The sequence below is a fragment of the Etheostoma cragini genome, chromosome 21 (assembly GCF_013103735.1).
Source record: "Etheostoma cragini isolate CJK2018 chromosome 21, CSU_Ecrag_1.0, whole genome shotgun sequence".
NCBI lineage: Eukaryota > Metazoa > Chordata > Actinopteri > Perciformes > Percidae > Etheostoma > Etheostoma cragini.
This window is the reverse complement of record NC_048427.1, coordinates 19,679,768-19,698,492: the sequence shown is the minus strand read 5'-3', so window position 1 is coordinate 19,698,492 and position 18,725 is coordinate 19,679,768. Positions and strand designations below refer to the sequence as shown.

At 42.4% G+C, this 18,725-nt stretch overlaps 1 protein-coding gene across 5 annotated transcripts in view; it reads left to right on the top strand.

The window, feature by feature from the left end:
• cacna1g (calcium channel, voltage-dependent, T type, alpha 1G subunit) overlaps positions 1-18,725 on the top strand; it is a 303,353-nt gene that overhangs the window by 241,608 nt on the left and 43,020 nt on the right. For 3 of the 5 annotated variants that reach the window (XR_004655140.1, XR_004655139.1, XR_004655138.1), the window contains 4 exons: positions 1,168-1,294; positions 2,561-2,686; positions 2,973-3,062; positions 4,052-4,244. Coding sequence is in view for 2 of the 5 variants with exons in the window: in XM_034861286.1 (XP_034717177.1) it covers positions 1,168-1,294; positions 2,561-2,686; positions 2,973-3,062; positions 4,052-4,265 (557 nt within the window). In the remaining 3 variants the exon portion in view is untranslated. Of the gene's footprint in view, positions 1-1,167; positions 1,295-2,560; positions 2,687-2,972; positions 3,063-4,051; positions 4,266-18,725 lie in introns of all 5 variants that reach the window. The other 2 variants (XM_034861286.1, XM_034861287.1) reach the window with 1 other exon arrangement.

Sequence of the window (18,725 nt, the reverse complement as noted above, 5' to 3'; positions counted from 1 at the left end):
GTTTTTTTTGAAGAAGAAGAAGAGCAGGAGTGAAACAAAGTTATCTTTTTTTGGCTTTAAAAAATGTGAAAAGAGCGCAAATGAGAAAAGGGGTCATTGACTGCAGTAAACAAGGGAAATCAAGATACAAAGACAGTGTGTATAAGAGTGTGTGCGCTGACTCATCCAAAATATCTGCCCTGAATAATGATACTGTGCCTGTTACTGTCAGTGTCAGCCCTTCAGCTCTCCAAAACTCAAACACATGCAGTTTTTGCTGGACATACAAGAGAATGATTGCAACCTGTTGGAAACCACCTCACGACTTGTCTATTCGTACATGGACCCTTTCCTTTTTGGATGTCATTGAAATGGAGCGATCTCCGGCTCATGTAAATGGAGCGCCAGAAAAGGATTTTTGACGCTTGGCTCAGCATTGCTGAATCTTTGAAATCCACGCTGTAGACCTGTCCTTATCCTTCTTACTTCTATCTGTGCGTGTGTTTGGTCCCTTTTGTCTTTTGCCGGTCTCTGCGTCAATGCCTCTTGTTTGTGTGTTTGTCTGTGTCTGTTTCTGTGTCTTGTTTGTGAGCTGCAGACATCGTTCTTGCTGTTGTGTTTTTGTTGTGTCTCCTTCCCGTATCGCTCCTGAAAACGGCGGCAGAATCAATAGCCTTTTCAATAAAGTCAATGTGTGGGCTACGTTCCAACTCCGTCCCAGCTCTGGCGATCCGCAGCCCTCCGGAGCAGACACGCAGAGCTTCTATTTTTGAGAGCTCCGCGGCAAATCAGCACAGGGCGGATTGTGCGGGACAGGAAGTCAAATACAGGAAGTTGAGCAAAGAAATAAAATAGAATGTTGTAACGCTGCATGCATCATTGCTCCCTTTGGTATAAGATGCATTAAGTATGTATAAGTGACCTAAGAGTGCCCTGCACAAGCACATATATCAGAGATGGGGTCTCGAGTTTGAGCCCCGGACTCGAGATGCACTTAAGTCGTGCACACAGTGACTTTCAACCAAACTTCCTAAACCAAAGAAGCACTGAATGCAACATATGTTGATTCTAGCTCAAAGACTTGAGACTTGACTTGGACACTAGCTCAGAGACTTGTGAGCATCTATGACACACACACATCCAGGCAGTGCACACATGTTTATTGCCGTATTACTTGCTGCGTTTCAGTGTGATCAGCAGAGCCCCGGGGCTGAAGCTGGTGGTGGAGACTCTGATGTCATCGCTGAAGCCCATCGGCAACATCGTGGTCATCTGCTGTGCCTTCTTCATCATCTTTGGCATCCTGGGAGTACAGGTGAGAGGGGAGGGTGAGGCAAGACGGGAGGACACGGACATAAATAACGAGAAAACAAAAAGCCAGTAACACCGCTCTCTAGAAAGCACTGACAGAAGCAATTATTCTCCCTCTACAGCACTGCAACAGTTACAAACTGTGACAACTATTCCCTCAAGTCTTCACTTTCTCCAGGTTCTAGGTTCTCTGGTCAGTGCTCCTTGATCAAGACACTGGCTCAGATCAACGCTGCTCCCTTGAGGGATAGGTTGAATGCAGATAATGAATTTCGTACAGTATGTGTATGTGACAATTAAGTACCTTTACCTTAGTCACAATTGACACAAAGGGTTAATGGCTGTGACAATACCTTGAATTAGCGATTGGGAAGCTGTCACTCTTTAAAGAGCCTCCAAAGAATTCACCGCCACCCTTAACCTCCTGTTTTTGAAGATGTTGCCAGTATTTGATCAGATATTATTCTTTTCAATTTAATTGCACGTCACTTACTTACTTACATTGCAAAACATGTTGCACTATGGCCACTTCACTTTACTTTAAAATACCTTTTATAATGCCACTTTACGTTCATTGAGTACATTTTGCACATTATAGTATGTTGTTTGCCTGTTTGTTGGTTTGCTTTTTACTATGGAAATACTGCTACTGTCACAAGGGCATTTCCCCATTTTGGGATGGATGAAGTATTATCTAATCTAATCTAGTACAAGTGTAATCATCAAGTGGCCTATAATTAATATGTTATACACAGTAATTTTTACCAATAGTCTTCTGTACTTAGGTCTCCAGGTTCTACTTTTACATTTTAGCTTGTTTTGCCACTGCCAACCGCAGCGTTCTCACTTAATACTGGACCGATGTCAAAGATCGTTGTTCCCGTCAGTCCCTTAGACACAACAACTTCAGGGTCCACGTTGAGAAAACCCTTTTCCCTTTAACTTCTAGCTTGTGTCACTGCAGCTGACAGACTGATGGTCTGCTGCTGGAAGCAATCACACTGGTGATTAAAAAAGATTGGCTCTTGTCAATCAGAGAGAGAGCTCAACTAGAGCTTTTCTCTCCTAGAGCTTGGTTAAAAGCAAAAAAACTGAACTTAGGTAGAGTTACTGGGGTAAAAATTCGCTATCAATATAATTGTGTGAATGCTGTGGAAATATACTATATAGGAGAAATGTCTGAAACCAACAACAGAATCCTTGAGTTTGATGAATGAGTTTCACAGGTTCACTGTAAAATAAAGGGCAAGTCTGTGTGTTTTCTTCGCAGCTCTTCAAGGGGAAGTTCTTTGTTTGCGTAGGCGACGATGTAAAGAACATTACCAACAAGTCAAGCTGTTTGCAGGCCAACAACAAATGGATCAGACACAAGTACAACTTTGACAACCTGGGACAGGTGAGGCCTCAGGAACAAATCTTCTTAAATCCCCCCCCCCCCCCCCCCCCCCCCCCCCCCCCCCCCCCCCCCCGTCAATCTTCACGTCTTCTCAACATAGTCATACTGCAAAATCCAAAGAGAGTTGTGTGGAACTCATAGTCTTAATTACCTTTTTAGCAACTCATTTGTCAATGGCTTGATGTAACAGACGTTCAGTAATATCAAAAAGTCACATAGCAAAGCTTTGACATTTTTCCTTTTAGTGCCAAATTAATAACCTTATTGTTCCCCTTTTCTGTCTCAGGCCTTGATGTCTCTGTTTGTTCTGGCGTCAAAAGACGGCTGGGTGGATATTATGTATGACGGACTAGATGCTGTAGGAGTCGATCAACAGGTAAATATATTCATACCCTCGCACAGAAACACACATGTAAAAGAAATTATCGAAGATATGATATAATTCCCCCCAATCACAGGCAGACACAAGTCGTTTCCTTGCTACTGGTTCATCTGGAGCTTCTCTCCAATCCACCGTGGAGAATGAACACACAGTATAATGAAAGAACACACACCATATTAGCGTAATATAAACACAAACAACTGCATGCACGGCAATATAAAATATCATTTTCCAAAGTAAAATTAAAACAAAAAGCAACAAAGCTCATCGGCTACATGCTACAAACAAGGGAATCGTCTTTTGAGGTTTCCTTATGGCTGACTTTTAGTTAAAGTCTGTTAACACTTGGGTTGAGTATTGCTGGATTTTTACGATTCTGATCCTGAACCGGTACTTTTAAAATGAGTCTGATTCCTAAACCAATTCTTGAAAAACTAAAAAATGACATCAAAGAAAGGCTCTGTTATAGAGTTTTTTTTTTTTTAAAGGTCCTATGACATGGAACTTTTTGGATGCTTTTATATGGACCTCAGTGGTCCCTAATACTGTATCTGAAGTCTTTTTTTATATAGACCTTAGTGGTCCCCTAACACTGTATCTGAAGTCTCTTTCCCAAAATTCAGCCTTGTTGCAGAATTACAGCCACTAGAGCCAGTCCCACAATGAGCTTTCCTTAGTATGTGCCAGTTCTGAGTCTGTAGTTTTTGAGGAGGAGGGGGCAAGGTGGAGGCTGGGGTTGTGGCCTTGACCAACTGCCACTTTGCTCGTTTAAAAGCCATGATTTCTCTCTCATGGGTGGGCCAAATTTTTCTGGACAGGCAAAGATAAGAAGTATTCTCATAATGTAATTGCAACAGCGACATGTTTTTTTGCTATAGCTGAGGACAAACTGTTTCGGGCCATCCACTAAAAAAATAGGTTAGAATGCAAAGAAATACTTGTACTACATGTCAACAGAATCCTCTGTACCCTATCTCTTTCAGCCGATAATGAACTACAACCCGTGGATGCTGCTCTACTTCATCTCCTTCCTGCTGATCGTGGCCTTCTTTGTGCTCAACATGTTCGTGGGCGTGGTGGTGGAGAACTTCCACAAGTGCCGGCGCCACCAGGAGGCCGAGGAGGCCAAGATCAGGGAGGAGAAGAGACTGAAACGCATGGAGAAAAAGAGACGGAGTAAGGAGAAGGAGCTGGCTGGTCGGTAGTCTTTCCACATCTTTCTGAGTCCTGCTTGATTTGAGCTTGAGCCTTTTTACTTATTTGTTTTGCTTTTTGATTTGGTATGGCCGAATCCGGAAGAACTCAATTAGTGAGCTTGTACCAACTACAGGTGCTACTCTGCGGTAGATCCTTCCCTTTTCTGTTTTCCTTGTAGGCCCTCTGGATAGTTTTTGTTGGAGTCAGATGGTCACCTATTCTGGCTCGGCAGACTCTGACACAGACTGCGGAGGCTCTTCTCCAACTCCTACACCAATTTGATCCAGTTGGATGTTGAGAAAAGCTTCCGTTATCGGCCAGTTTGCAGAGCTAGGACAACTGATCGTCGGTGTTAGCCCCTTACCTTCCCTCCTCCCTTACCTGGTCTACCGTAGATGCCGTGCTTGGGATGGCCCCCTTAGGAGCATGCCCAGCGAGCGCTGACAGACGGGGCTTGCATGGTGGTGACTATACAGAGCTAGAGGGAGGGGGAGTCCTTGATCATTTAATCGTCCTAGACGAAAGCAAGACGGCCCCCCTCCCTTCCCCTCTTCTGCATGTGGTTTAGTACAGCCGCAGGGGCAGGGATAGGCTCAAATCTGAAAGACAATGAGGAGTTGTCCCTTAGTTTTCCTTGTAGCTAAGACCTTAGTTAGTTAGTGCTAAATCCTCCCCCTCCCCTCCGGCTGTATAGGAGTTGATGACCAACTGCTTGGTTTTATTTTTTTATTTTTTATTCTTTCCACTGCCTCCTACCTGCAAAACGTTAGACTTCTTGTGAATTTAGTGCCTATACTTAAAGTATTTCACCCACTTATTGTAAAGGCACGTTCATCATTAAATTTCTACAAGAAGCAGTGGACATTAAAGGTTTTACTAAAGCTGAAAAGAATATCCCTTTGTTTCCATCTATATGACATGATCCTTTTATTTGACAATAGGAATGTTTCCCTCCGACTCTTGAGAAATACAGATGGAAATGGATCTTGCTTTTTCGGGAGCCGTCTGCCAAGGGTATCCGACCAATCGACAAACTCTCCCAGACCCTTGCACAGTCTAACACGTGTACATTTTATAACACTAATAGGCCCTTTTACATGAAAGCTCACAAAACCTTTCATATTTTTAATTTCCCTGTTTTAGCTTTATCCCTTTTCTCAACAGCTATGTCCTTTTTTTCCTGGCTCTGTATTTTTTGGCCAGAAGTCCTTTTTTCTTTTCATTTTTTTTTAGACAGTGATGTTAAGGGAGGAAAAATGGCTAGATGTTGGTTTATTAGCACAAAAGCAGTGCAGAAAGACATGGTTGCGTATAGAAAGAGACAGCTTACTGGTGCCACTCGATAGAACACACGTTGTATATGTCTGCTTTAGTTTGAGAGTCGACGGCCTCCTAATTGTTACAAAAAGACAAAAGTGTTAATCCAAAGAACTGGACTCAGAATCACTGGAAAGACGAAACAAACTAAATGTAGGAACATGAACCAGCTTTATCTTCCATTGCTTCCTTCTGGCCTTACTCCATCCCTCTTTCCCTCTTTCTCTCTCTTTGACTCTCTCCTTTTAAAAACTCATATTCCTCCTACCTTCCTTCCTTTCTGTCTTCTGCTTCTCCCTGACTAACACAGTCTCATTCCTCTAGATTTATTGGTTCCGGGGGTGAGTTGGGCCCTCTCTGAAGGCACATTGAAAGGTACAGAGTTTCTAGCATGTTCTGTGTGTCCCTTCAAACCCACCACCACCACCACCACCGACCGCGACCACCCTACCATGGTGGCTAAGGTTCTAAGTTCAGTGGTCACGGGAGGTAGGGCCCCATCCCGCGTCCCCGCCCCCCTGCCTCTCTCCCATCAGCTCTCCGTCTGCTGGACGTGCTGTTGTTCTTTGTTTTCTCTGTCGTGGCTTTGTCTTTCACAGCTCCTCCACACCGTCTGCGATTTCATCCACAGTCCACAGCACCGCTCACTGCACCACCACCGCATCAGAAGAAGATCATCTAGTTAGGTTAGCATGGACACAATGAGAAAGGGATGTGGTGTAAAGAATTCCAGAGCATAATTGTGTTTTTTATTCACAAACAAAGGGCACTCTAGTTGCATTCTTCTTTCAGGACACATTAAAACAATTATTACTGTTTTTAACATCTTTAGCCTTATTTTCATTATGATAGACGTTGTTTCGGTTGGTGAAAACATTTTGCTCAGAAAACTAATTGTTGAGATCTAGGAAGTGTGGCAAGGTGGTTATAAGTAAAGGATGAGGAAAAGAAAGGAGTGAAAGGCCCTACACACTGCCAGCGAAGAGCTGTGAAGAGTAGATTTGTGCCTGATTGCGCACCTGGTTGTTCATAACAGTCATATAACATTTTTTCACGCCGGTCACAAAGCGATCCTTCTCTCCTCTCTACAAAACATGTGTGTGTGTATGTGTGTGTGTGTGTGTGTGTGTGTCACACTCTGTCCGTCCTTCTGTCTTTCTGATGCACTGTTGATTAATATTTACAGTCTGGCGGAGAGCTACAAGAGTTCAAGTGCTATTAAACATGTGCATGAACATGTAACTAAGCAACAGTGGGTTCTTGAACCTTTGACCTGCTTTAATGACGGAGGAGCACTCAGGACATTTAACAGCCCGCTATGAGGACCAAGTCTGAAGCATGGGCATATTTTGGTTATTATAAGAATGCCAAAGGACAGTTGATTGAAGAAAGTTATCTTGTCTGCGGAACGTGCAGGAAACAAGATGCTGCTGAAGGCATTGAGGTTCAATTTGCATGCCGTTATATCCCTATGTAGGACAAAGTTGAGCCAGTAGGGTGTGTAAACGGTAATGGACGTTTTACAACCTGTTGCCTTGGTTTTCTCTATCAAATAAGGAATCTGACTGCTTTGTTTCTTGCCCGTCTGACTTATCCAAGTAAAACTACCAATTTTACCACTAGGAGTGATGTCCAAAGCTGTAATAACAGGGCTCAAGTTTTGATTACTCAGAATAATCCTATGAATTTGACTAACATGTGCTTCTCTCTCTCATGTGTCACAATAAATCAGAGAGATTAGAGAGCTAGATCAGGTTGTACAAGCTGTCCCATCTTGGATGAAACTAATTCTCTCCCTTGCTAACATTCTTTTATAACATCCTCTAGTAAAGGTCACTGGCCTCCATTAAAGGGCACTGAACCACAGGAATTCAATCAACAGCATTCCATTTCTCTTTGAGTCAGTGCTCAACTTAAAAGCTTAATTTAAGACACCCTTTGCCAAAATATGCAAATGTGACCACAGTTAATTAAACGGTAACAAACTCCGTCAGAGGATCTAACTAGTTGTTTTAGCTGCAATCTCCACAGCTTTGGCTCCAAGCTTGATTTGCTTAGGAATCTTTGTTAGAAAGCTGTCTATTTCTAGTTCATCAGATGTAGGGATGGAGGATATGAAGGAGATATGCAATAACGTTGAGTTTGCACTAGCAATATTACTTGTGATTAATAAACAAATATTCTATAAGTGATCTCAGTTCTTCATTTCAGTATTCTGTTCTGATCCAACGAATTGCTTGTTGAATTTAAAACAAAAAAACGGAATCATTGCCATTTTTTTTTGTGTGTTGAACGAAATGAACAACAAACAACACAGCTGGAATAGGATCACAGTTATGTTTTAAAGTGCAGTTGTCTAGTGATAGTTTCTTACCCAAAAAATGTCGGAGTGTCTTTTGCGATATGTAGCAGCCTGTGTATATGGCAAGATTGAAATTGCGATGGCGATAAAAAAAAAATAGATATATATAGATATATATATAGATATATATATATATATATATATATAGATATATATATATATATATATATATATATATATATATATATATATATATATATATATATATATATATATATATATATATATGTTGTGCAGCCCTAACTAACACACTTTGTTACACTATCTAACTACAAGTGATATTTTCAGCTGCAATCACCACAGCTTTGGCTCTTAAAAGGCTTAGAAAGAGGGCTAAGACAGAATGGTTTTAAAGAATGTTAGCCCAAGAGAGATTTTGTTTTATCCAAGATGGCACCACAAACGTGGACCCTATTATTACAGCTTTGGCCGTCATTCCTATTGGTAATGTAATTTTACATAGCACGTCAGACAGGCAAGAATCACAAGCAATCGGATGATCAGAAAGGCTCCTCATTTGAATAAAGGGCATAATGTAAAATGATTACCTAAACTGTCTTTTGTAAACATCCATTACAGTTTACTCACCACCAGCTCGACTTAGACTTTGACTCCCTTCACTTTTCATCTAGCTCCATCATCCAGTCCAAATATCTATTTTGGTTCTAAACCACCTGCTTCGAGCGTTATCAACCAATGGACTGGGCGTTATCGGTTGTGATTACACGATGTGATTGTTGGATACTTGATTCTGATTTCTATTTCTGTACAAAGTAGACTCTGGAGAATAGAGTTGAGGCTCTGGCAAGACTACATGAATGTATCTCCACTACAGCACACTGTGTAAAGGTCACAGTGGCACATGTTGTTATTAAGCAAAATAACCGCAGCTTTGGTAACAGCGGTTGGCTCTTCTTCAGCGTAAAGGTCATCCCAGGTCTGACTATGACTCGACTGGTTTGCTGGCACATCTGGTCCAATTGTTGCAACCTGTGTCCATGGCAATCCGATTAAGTTTTTAGTATGATAGGTGTGTTAGATAAAAACGACCCCCACCCTCACTCTGCAACATTTATGTGTCTCATTATTCCAATGTATGGTTTTGTCTTTGGTTGCACATACTGCAACTTTCCAGGTGCAAGTCTGTTAACTAGGGGCACATTCCTGGTAGGTACTTGACCGTGCTAGATTGGATTTGTGTGTGTGTGTGTGTGTGTGTGTGTCTGTGTCTGTGTGTGTGTGTGTTTCTCTTGTAAATTATGCAGGAGCAGCTCTCCTCTCAGTCTGGATGGCTGTCTGAGAGGCAACCAGGACCCTCACACCCCTTTGTTGATCCTATGCGGCATTTCACAAACGCTTGCAATATTTTGCTATTTTGACCTAAAGGTTAATTACAGTAGTGCAAACAACACCAAACACACGCAAAAAATACAGCGTCCACACAGTGTGTTACTAGTGTATTTGTGTTAGGATGGTCAACACATGCATTTGTGTGTGTGTGTGTGTGTTTTTGTGTGGACTCTTATCTTTAGCTTGCCCTGCACTGGAGAAGCTTTTTCGAGAGGCTAGATGGAGGACAGGGACAAAGAGGGGAAAGGAGATGGAGGAGGCACATTATGATTTTGACTGAGGATGGACAAAGGCAGAGAGACACACAAGGGGGGAGGGGAGAGGTGGTAGGTACACAAACACACTAACTGACAAGTCGGATCAAAGTGTAACCGGAACTGTAGTCATGCAAAGATTAGAGACACATGAAATCACACCAGAGTTGTGGACTTGAGACGTGGACTTGAGTCAAAAGCAAGTCGCAAAAATGATGACGAGAACTGACTTGGACAATCCATCCAATCGTTGAATGGCTAACTGGCCAGTCGACAGACAGACAATACCTTTCCTGCAGCCACGCCACTAGCATGGCAAACCACCGTTTTGCTAGTTTCATCTGCAATAGAATAGTGCTACGTTGTGCCTGGAGTTGTAGACCCAAAGGAAGTGACAGACGGGAATGTGGTTTGAGGATTTAATCAAATAATAACCAAATCCATAAAACAAAAGGTGGCCTGTAACAGCAGGCAAAATCCAAACACAGGAACTGGCAGAAACCCAAAGAACAACCGGGTAGAAGACACATTCTAACATGGAACACCATAAACGTAACACACACACTCACAGGAACCACGAGACAGAAACCACAACTAAACAAGACAAGGAAGCAACCAAGGACTAAAACATATACAAGACCAAAAAATAATACAATCAAAGGGACAAACTATATAAAAAAACACCAAACCTTGACAATGATGTCACATGGTTCGGTCCAGGCACATATGTAGCGAAAATGCAGCTCATTACTTTCCAATTTTAAATGGTGTCACTTTAAATGTCACCTGCAGGGACCTGAAACACTCCTGGCTTGGATTATGCTCATGAAGACTTGTTAAAAAAAAAAAACAGCTCTGAATCCCACACGCACACAGGACGGCCCAGTTCCCCGCAGGGTTAATGGGAAGAGTCTCCCTGTGTGAGTCGACTTGTTGTGTTGGGCCAGGCATTCTGCACTCAGAGTCAGCTGCTTGTGACAGACACCTCAGGAGAAGCTATAGTACACTGCACATGATATATGCTCCAAATTGCCCCCCCACCCCCACCTCTCAGTAAGCTATCAGAGAGATGGCATGCTGGATATTTTGACAGACAGCAGCTTGTATCAGGGTAATGATGCTCTCAGCGGTTCTGCGTTAGTCTATAGGCTGTTGGCTGTTGTGTGCAGCAATATAGGTAGGGGCAGTTCGTCAGAAGTGTACCACTCCGAAACTCTACATAACCCTATGCAAGCTTTTTTACAGCTCGCATTGAAGATTTATAAATTAGATTCATAAGACAAGGCTTCAGCAAGGATAGTAACCTATGAATAATATTGGTGACTCACCTTATTTGTTACTCTGGGAAATTCTTTTTGTTTAATTGAAAACTGTTCATTCTAAAATAATTGTAAGAATCTAAGGACAAATCCCCATCTGTATGTTGCCGCATCACATTTTGCGATGTGTTGTGGCAATTCCCAACATGACATGGAGTAGAATTAAAACTGAAGAAGCATTGGAGTGATGCAGACATACATATAAACATTATGAATTTTCATTGTCACCCGACAATCCCAACAACAAAATTATTTCCTGAAATCTTTATGTGTTCAGCTATTTCAGAGCAACTACTTAGTGTAGTTATTAACTTCAGTTATCCATGAACCAATATAGCAGATGCCCTCGGACCCATAAATCTACCATCTAAACGAGTGTAATTCCGGCCGCTCGAAACGAAACGGCTGACTTTGAGGACGTTGTGAAGTAGCTTGGGTCGTGGGCTGATGGGAGTTGTCGTCTTCATTGTTAAAGAACCACCGTTTCCAATGAAGACCTATCTCACATGAGTCAGTCAGATTTAATGTTACATTTTTACTTGTGTCATGTTTTGGCATGTATACAGTATGCGGTAAGACGCCATTGGCACGCGTCCAAATGGAACAGACCGTAACCTGGAATTTCTTTAAGTTTGAACATTTTAACTCTCCAAAAATATATGCAGTATTTTTAGACAATTTAATGTTGAAATGTGGTATATTATGCTTTTATAATAGGGCCCAAAATACTTTATAACTATGTTAGTTATGTTGGCAAGGGACTTGTCTTAACCACTGAACATTAGCCTCCACAAGCATGATGTCCTATAAACATAATTTCTAGGAGACAGGGTTAAAAAAACGAATAACTTTGCTCATGATGTAGTCTATATCAACGACGTTCCACCTCCGGGATTGTTCAGGTGCCGCCGGAAATTCCACCCATTGTCTTCCATTTTGGTCGGATGTCCGTCACCTTCAGTTTCCCTTTGTATTGGTGCTCTCCAGTGGATTTAAAAGGACTTAGTTAACTGCTCCTTAGATCTCTGCAGCTAGCTAGACTATCTGTCCAATCGGAGTTTTCTGTTGCACGACTGAAACAACCTTTGAACGTACACACGTTCCACCAAAACGAGTTCCTTCCGGAGGCTATTTTGCAGAGGCGCAGTTGCACTGGCTGGCACTGTTTGGGATTGGTTTAAAGAAATGCCAATAAACCAGAGCACAGTTTTCTCCAATCCAGGAGTGCTGTGTAGACTCGCCAGACCAATGCAACACTATTCAAGATGTTACTTTGTATTGACTTTAACATAAAAGCTGGACTGCAGTGAGTAAGTAGTAGAGCAGTGACACATTGGTGGTGTCTATGTACTCCAGAACATTGGTATTTGAGGAGGTCCACATTATCATAGTAATGATGTGTGTGTGTGTGTGTGTGTAAGAAGTCAGTCAGAAAATTGTGGCTTTGCCAATTTAACAGATGGCCCTCGACTACACTGTAGCCCTGCTCTGGCTAGATCACATGAATTCACTCTCTTATACAGTAACACATCTCACATCTCACCCCAACCAGTCATGTTATCAAGGAATGTGTGTGCTTGCACAAAATAAGGCACACACCTTGAATGCTGCAAACACATACAAAGATGTAGCCTTCCACATTTACTGTATATTGATGTGGTAGTTTATGTTGTGTGTTGGATTCAGGGGTTGATGCATAGACTGTATAAGTCAAGCCAAAACATGTCCATCATTCACTGGTGGCTGGCTGTAGGTCATAAACCCCGCCCCTTCAATGTTAGCAGATGGGACATGGGCCAAACTAAAAAAATCAAAAGCACACGTCAATTACTTTTAGCTAGTTTGCATCACGCTGATGTTTGTCCAAGTGTTCTTTTTTTCTGGTAAGTTTGGTATTTATTCGTTATTTTTAGCCCATAAAAACAGGGTTACATGATGATTGACAGCGGTTATTTTCTCACGATTGGTCAGGTGGGTACATGGGCCGGACTTTAATACCGCAGCTCCACCTCCTTTTCACAACTGTGCAGATTCTATGTTTATGTTTCACTTTTGTACAGTGGGAGGAAGTGGCAACATCTCATCTATACATTCCCTGGTTTGATATTTTTATGACAGCTGCCCTTTGTGATGGTGAGGCAGGAATGAGGACCGAAAAGTTTAGCACGGGGAGGCAGGCAGGAGCACCTAAATTGAACAAACAAAGGTCCAAGGGAGAGAACGCAGGTCAAGTCCCAGAATAACAAAATTCTCAAGTTCCGTGAAACCAAAAACAGGTCCGGGGGGAGGCGAGGCAAAACAGGGTGACTAGTGCAGGGAAAAACTCACAAGAAGCATGCAGACTTGACAAGTAGACAATACAGAAGGATCTGACAAGAGATGAGGGAAGCACAGACATTAAATACACAAGGTAATGAGGTAACGAGAGGCAGGTGACAAGAGGGCAGGGAATCAGGTGGAAAACATCAGGTAATCACAAGAGCGGGAAGACACAGGAAGTAAAGGTAGACGCAAGATGAGACAAAAAACAGACTTCAAAATAAAACAGGAAACAGAATATAGAGGTACTGAAGGGAACACAAGACAGGACCAACAACACAAGACCGGGGAAGAACAAGACACATGCACCAGATCAGGGAATAAACACAAACAATAACAGAAAACAGGATACAAAGCCCCGATGAAAACTGGAATTACAACACCCTTGAATTATATAACCTTCCCACAACCTCTTCCCCCCCTTTTGTTGGTGGCTGTATGTTGCTTTGAAAAGTCATAATTTAAGCGCTGATTGCCAGTGTTGCCAGGCAAAAATACTTAAGACACATCTGTTGTACTAATATATTTTCTAAGTGCAGCACGTAGTGAACTCTCAGTGATTCCTATAGCTTGTTGAGGAATCTGCCTCCCACTCAGAGTCCAGCAGCAGCTCCTCCCTGCTGCTTTTCCACTCATGGTTTCTGTATGTTACCGAGCTAGCTGCACACAGCCAGGGACGGCAATGAAAGCACGACCTTAAATGTGCCCTGTGGCGGTTTTTAAATAAACAAACAAGGTTACATTTACATTCTCCATTTCTCACTAAAACGCATTTTGTATTTTTGTGAGACCAAATAAGTTTGCCAAATGCATTTCTTCTTCATAAAACTTGTGCAGAGACTCATTTTTGGAAGACTTTCAGACCTACACCGTTTGTCTTTTTCTTTCTGGAATTTACTGGCACATTGCTACCTTTCATGTAGGAGTCGTGCGAGTGTGTCTTTGTTCATGAAACAATCACAAACTTGGAACCCAGTTTGAAAAACTTTACTTGCACTACAAATAATCCAACTTCACAGAGTATTGTTAAAAAAAAACTCACCATATACTACACAATAAATAAGGAGGTGATTTACTCCTTTCTACCATTACTGTACCTCCTGGAAAGTGGGGAAACTGCAAAAGCAATCGATCAGCATACTAGTCTCGCTTTGCCAGAGCCTCCTCCACAACGCTGTGGAGGAGGGTCTGGTTGGTCCACATAACATTCAGGGATGGTGGAAAAACATGCTCTTGTTAATTGGTATTTTTTGAAACCAATCACAAACGTCTTGGGCGGTGCTAAGCGCCAGACGGAACCACGGTGCCGCTGCAAAATAGTCTCAGTAAGGAATGTGTTTTGGTGTAACGTGTAAGTTGAAAAGTTGTTTTAATCGTGCAAAAGAAAACTCAGATTGGACAGATAGTCTAGCTAGCTGTCTGGATTTACCCTGCAGAGACCTGAGGAGCAGGTAGCCATAGTCCTCAGAAATCCACCAGAGTTTTAAATGCTAAGACCAACAACGGACCGAAAAAAAGAGACATTCGGCGGAATTTTGGGCAGAACGAGAGCAATACCAAAAGTGGAACACTGTGGATTTTGACTATTAACATACCAATCAAACACCTTAAAGCTACCTTGTAATGTTGTTGAGCACTAGTTGAACTATATAGTGTTTTTAAGAGTGGCTCCCCGCTTTGTCTGTATTGTGCACTCAATTAAGCACTTGGGTGGCACCATACACATTCCTGCATCTTGTTTCATGGTATTCTGCTGATTAACAACGAGTGGCAGTAACACGCTAAGAAACTTTGCATTACACCAGCAAAGGCAGGGGAGCAGAGGGCCACCAGGAATTGGCTTTAAAACTAATTGAACATAGTGGCCAACCAGTGGAATTGCAACTCCAGGCCTGTCTCCTGATGCCCTCCCAGACTATTCTTACATGTCAAAAGAGACACCTGTAAATGAGTGTATATATTTTTTGGAGCATCCCTTCCCCTATAAAATGACTTGTACACTCAGAATCCATTCAGTCTGATAACATTTAAAAAGTCTAGCGTCTAGAAGTATCATGCTACTATCAGGGTCACTTTCCACGTGGTTTTGGCTTAATGAGGGACCTGATCATTACTACGCGGGCTCTAGCTCCAAAACTACAACATGGCAGCGCTCGTGGGATAGTTTGGCTTCACTTGTGTACAGTTGTAAGAAGGGGAGACGAGTCTTCCGTCTTTACATAAAGTCTATGTATTAAACCTAATAAGAATACTCCAATCTCATATTTAGGATTGAAAAATACATTATTGAAACTTTGTTAATCCCAAATTCAGGTCAGGTTAACTATGAAGTTTTCAAACCTTTTGATCCTTTTCATATGCTAAGCGGCCACATAATGTAAGCCTCTACTGTATATCTGAGCTAGGGCAGGTTTAGAGTCTGTAAGAAAACAGAGGAGGGCTTTTAGCTTCTATAATGGTTCCCCATTCACAGAAAGTGAGCTTGCGTCTCTGCAGGTACAGTAATGGAGTCAGCAGCTGATGTGGACAATGCCACTGTTGTATTCTCCGTGTAGATTCAGAAATCCTCATCACCTTGAGGGGCAGTAACAAAGGCGTGTTCATATGTTGGGCTGTTAATCTCTGTTGTCACTACGCGACCGGCAGTCAGCAACATCACAGGGATAATAGGATGATCTCCTTACACGTTGTTTGACCTGAGCACCAACCACACACAGGCAGATATCCCAAAACATAGGTGTGGGTATAGGCAAAGCAACTTGACATTTCATGAGGAGCTGTACTTCATCTATTATGAGACACACAAGCCAGCCAGTGCCAATCCATAGCTGGATCTGGGTCAGAGCTAACAGAGATGAATCTAACGGAAGTTTCACATTGCCCCCCTTTCTTTCATCTGTTCCTATGTTGTAGAGATGTCATTAATAACAGCAGTCCTTTAGGGAGAGGAAGGAAAAACCTCAGAGGAGAGGAGAACAGAGAAGGATTGAGAGACGGTGACGTACCTTGGCAAAAAGTCTCAAAGAGGCAGTTCCAGGGTGTAAAAGTTTGATACCACAAGGTATAGGTAGCAGTGCCAGGGGAAGCGTTAAATTGGATGAATCTTTCATAACTTTTGGGGGTTGGCAGCAACTGGAAGCCATATCACCGCAACTGCTTGGGGGAATGCCACTGGGGGTGTACCAATACTTAATTATAATATTAAAATCAAACGCAACTAACTAATGAAGCAGATTTTCCTCCCAGAGACATTAAGTATATCACCTTACCCATAAATCTGGAGCCATCTATGACTGGTTACTGCCTGGGTGACAACAGAAACTGATGGAAGGTGTTGACATGCCTGAAAAGGGAAAATCAAAAGTAATAAATGATTAATAAAGTTAATTAATTTCCCCCGATGGCAGTGTTGTAACATTAATAATTGCTGTAAAAGAGCATAAAGGATATAGTTAGTTTGATAGAAAACTGCCCTAACAACACGCCCTATGAATGTTTCATGTTGGAAACTTTCTCTATGAATATTTCATTTGCAGAAATGTGGAGGAGTGGACAGTCTAATGCTGTTCTGCCCTGCTGCACTCAGTGTAGTGATGAAAGACACATGAGGCGGGCTTTGAATTGTCCTTTATTTCTACTAAGCAGGGGAGTTCTCTATGCAGGGGTCCTAAACCCAAAAACCCAAAAGCCTGTAGCCTGTCTGGACTTTTGTGGGAGTGTGCATGCGTGGTACATCCAAGGATGCGACTTCAGTACAAACGCTGAAGTAGCGGATGAGCTGTGTGTGTTATTAAATCAGGCTAGACACGACACGCCCCGATCGTTGCACGGATTACAGTATTCATGTCATCGCAATAGCTGTGTTCCCCATATAGTGTGTACTATATAGTCCACTATGAAATACTCACAATGCAATGCAAAGTTGAATGTACATACGCATGTGCCCTACATTTCACTCCCGAACACCACAATGCAACGCGGTTGGGATTCCCGGTTAAGAAGAAGAAGAAGCGTCTGTGGAAACTAAAATGGAAAAATGGAGCTTGCTTTCGCTGCTTAACACTGGAAATGTAACATGCAACGTACTGTTTAATTGAAGGCAACATGTTACTACTCTCCTGAGGGCTCGGTTTGTTTCAGGGATGTAGTTGAAGTTTTGTTTGGGTTTGTGTACATGATGCTGGGCACGCCCGCCTCCATCAAACAAACAACCGGAACAAGTACTGACGCAGCGATGTTTTCAGTGAGTGGCCGAAATCTCCTTTGGCCGGGAGTAGTGAGTGAGTGTATCATAGTGCTTGTCTGTTCCGGTCCGGGGCCAGTCGCTGTTGAAAATGTTATAAAATATAGCAATGTGTTGTGTTTTAAGGGTTTTAATTTGATCATCAAAAAAGCATTATATCATAATATAACAAGACTACCTCCTTTGCAATCGGCTCTGCAGTAGTTACAGGTTCTCATGGGCTTCACCTCTGATCAACAGCGATTAACAGTCACTCATTTTCGCCTCTTTTTCCTCGGTGATACTCGCATAGCAAAAATTGGCCCAAACCAGCAAGTGTGGTGTTATGTGAGCGAGAAGTATTAATCCAGTTCAACAGATTTCCATGCATAAGCCGCAGCTCTGTGCCTCTTGTAGGGTTTCCATCCCTTCTTTTCCACTCTCTCATTTCTGTTTCTTTGCCTTTTTTCCCAATCAATTTCCAACATACACGAGACACAAAAAGATGAATCAGTTTTTGATGGGTGTCCGTTGCTGCGGTGTTGTTCTTACACTCATAGTCTAAATGATATCCAGTGTGTTGTCCTCTGTATTTACTCAGTCATTCAACAAAAGCCCATTTCTGACCATCAAGGCTGAACAATCAGCCTTATGTTCCATTCCCAGGTTTGGAACTACACTAGAAGGATTATATTTGACAGAGGGATGTATTTAATTTTAGTGTTTTACAGCCTTGCATATTGTTAAGAGTGACAATCTTGCATGGAGAGGTAGAACAGGTCTGAATCCTAATTCCGGGCATTGGGCAATTGAGAAGCCTCCACGGAAGACTAAGACATTGATCATCTTTTCAGGGGGTTTTCTAGCCCGTTGTGTATGGTTGACAGGGTCTGTGTTGGTCTCGTTGCTCTGGATGTGAACACAACAATATGAAACCAATGGAGGAACGGTAAAAATCACGGCGTCATGATACCAGTAAAAAAGCTTCCCATCGGTCTGTACCTTGTCATCACTGTTATCCTTGTTGCTCCGCCCTCCACTCATGCCGTCCAATCGCTTGCCTTCACCATTCAATCCTCCATTTCAATTGGTCCGTCCTGCTCAAGTATGACTCAGAAAGAGGTGTGTCGGTCTACCACATGAACCAGCACAGTGTGTGTTAAAGAGTGCAGATGAGTGCTTATGTGCGTGCGTGTGTGTTACCATGCCCTGTCATTTTGAATGATGTCATGTTTTCTTATTTCTTTTGCCTGTTTTCCTCTGGACTCCTCAATTTGCTCTGCTGCTCCTCTCTGTTACTCCCCCGGTTGAATTAAT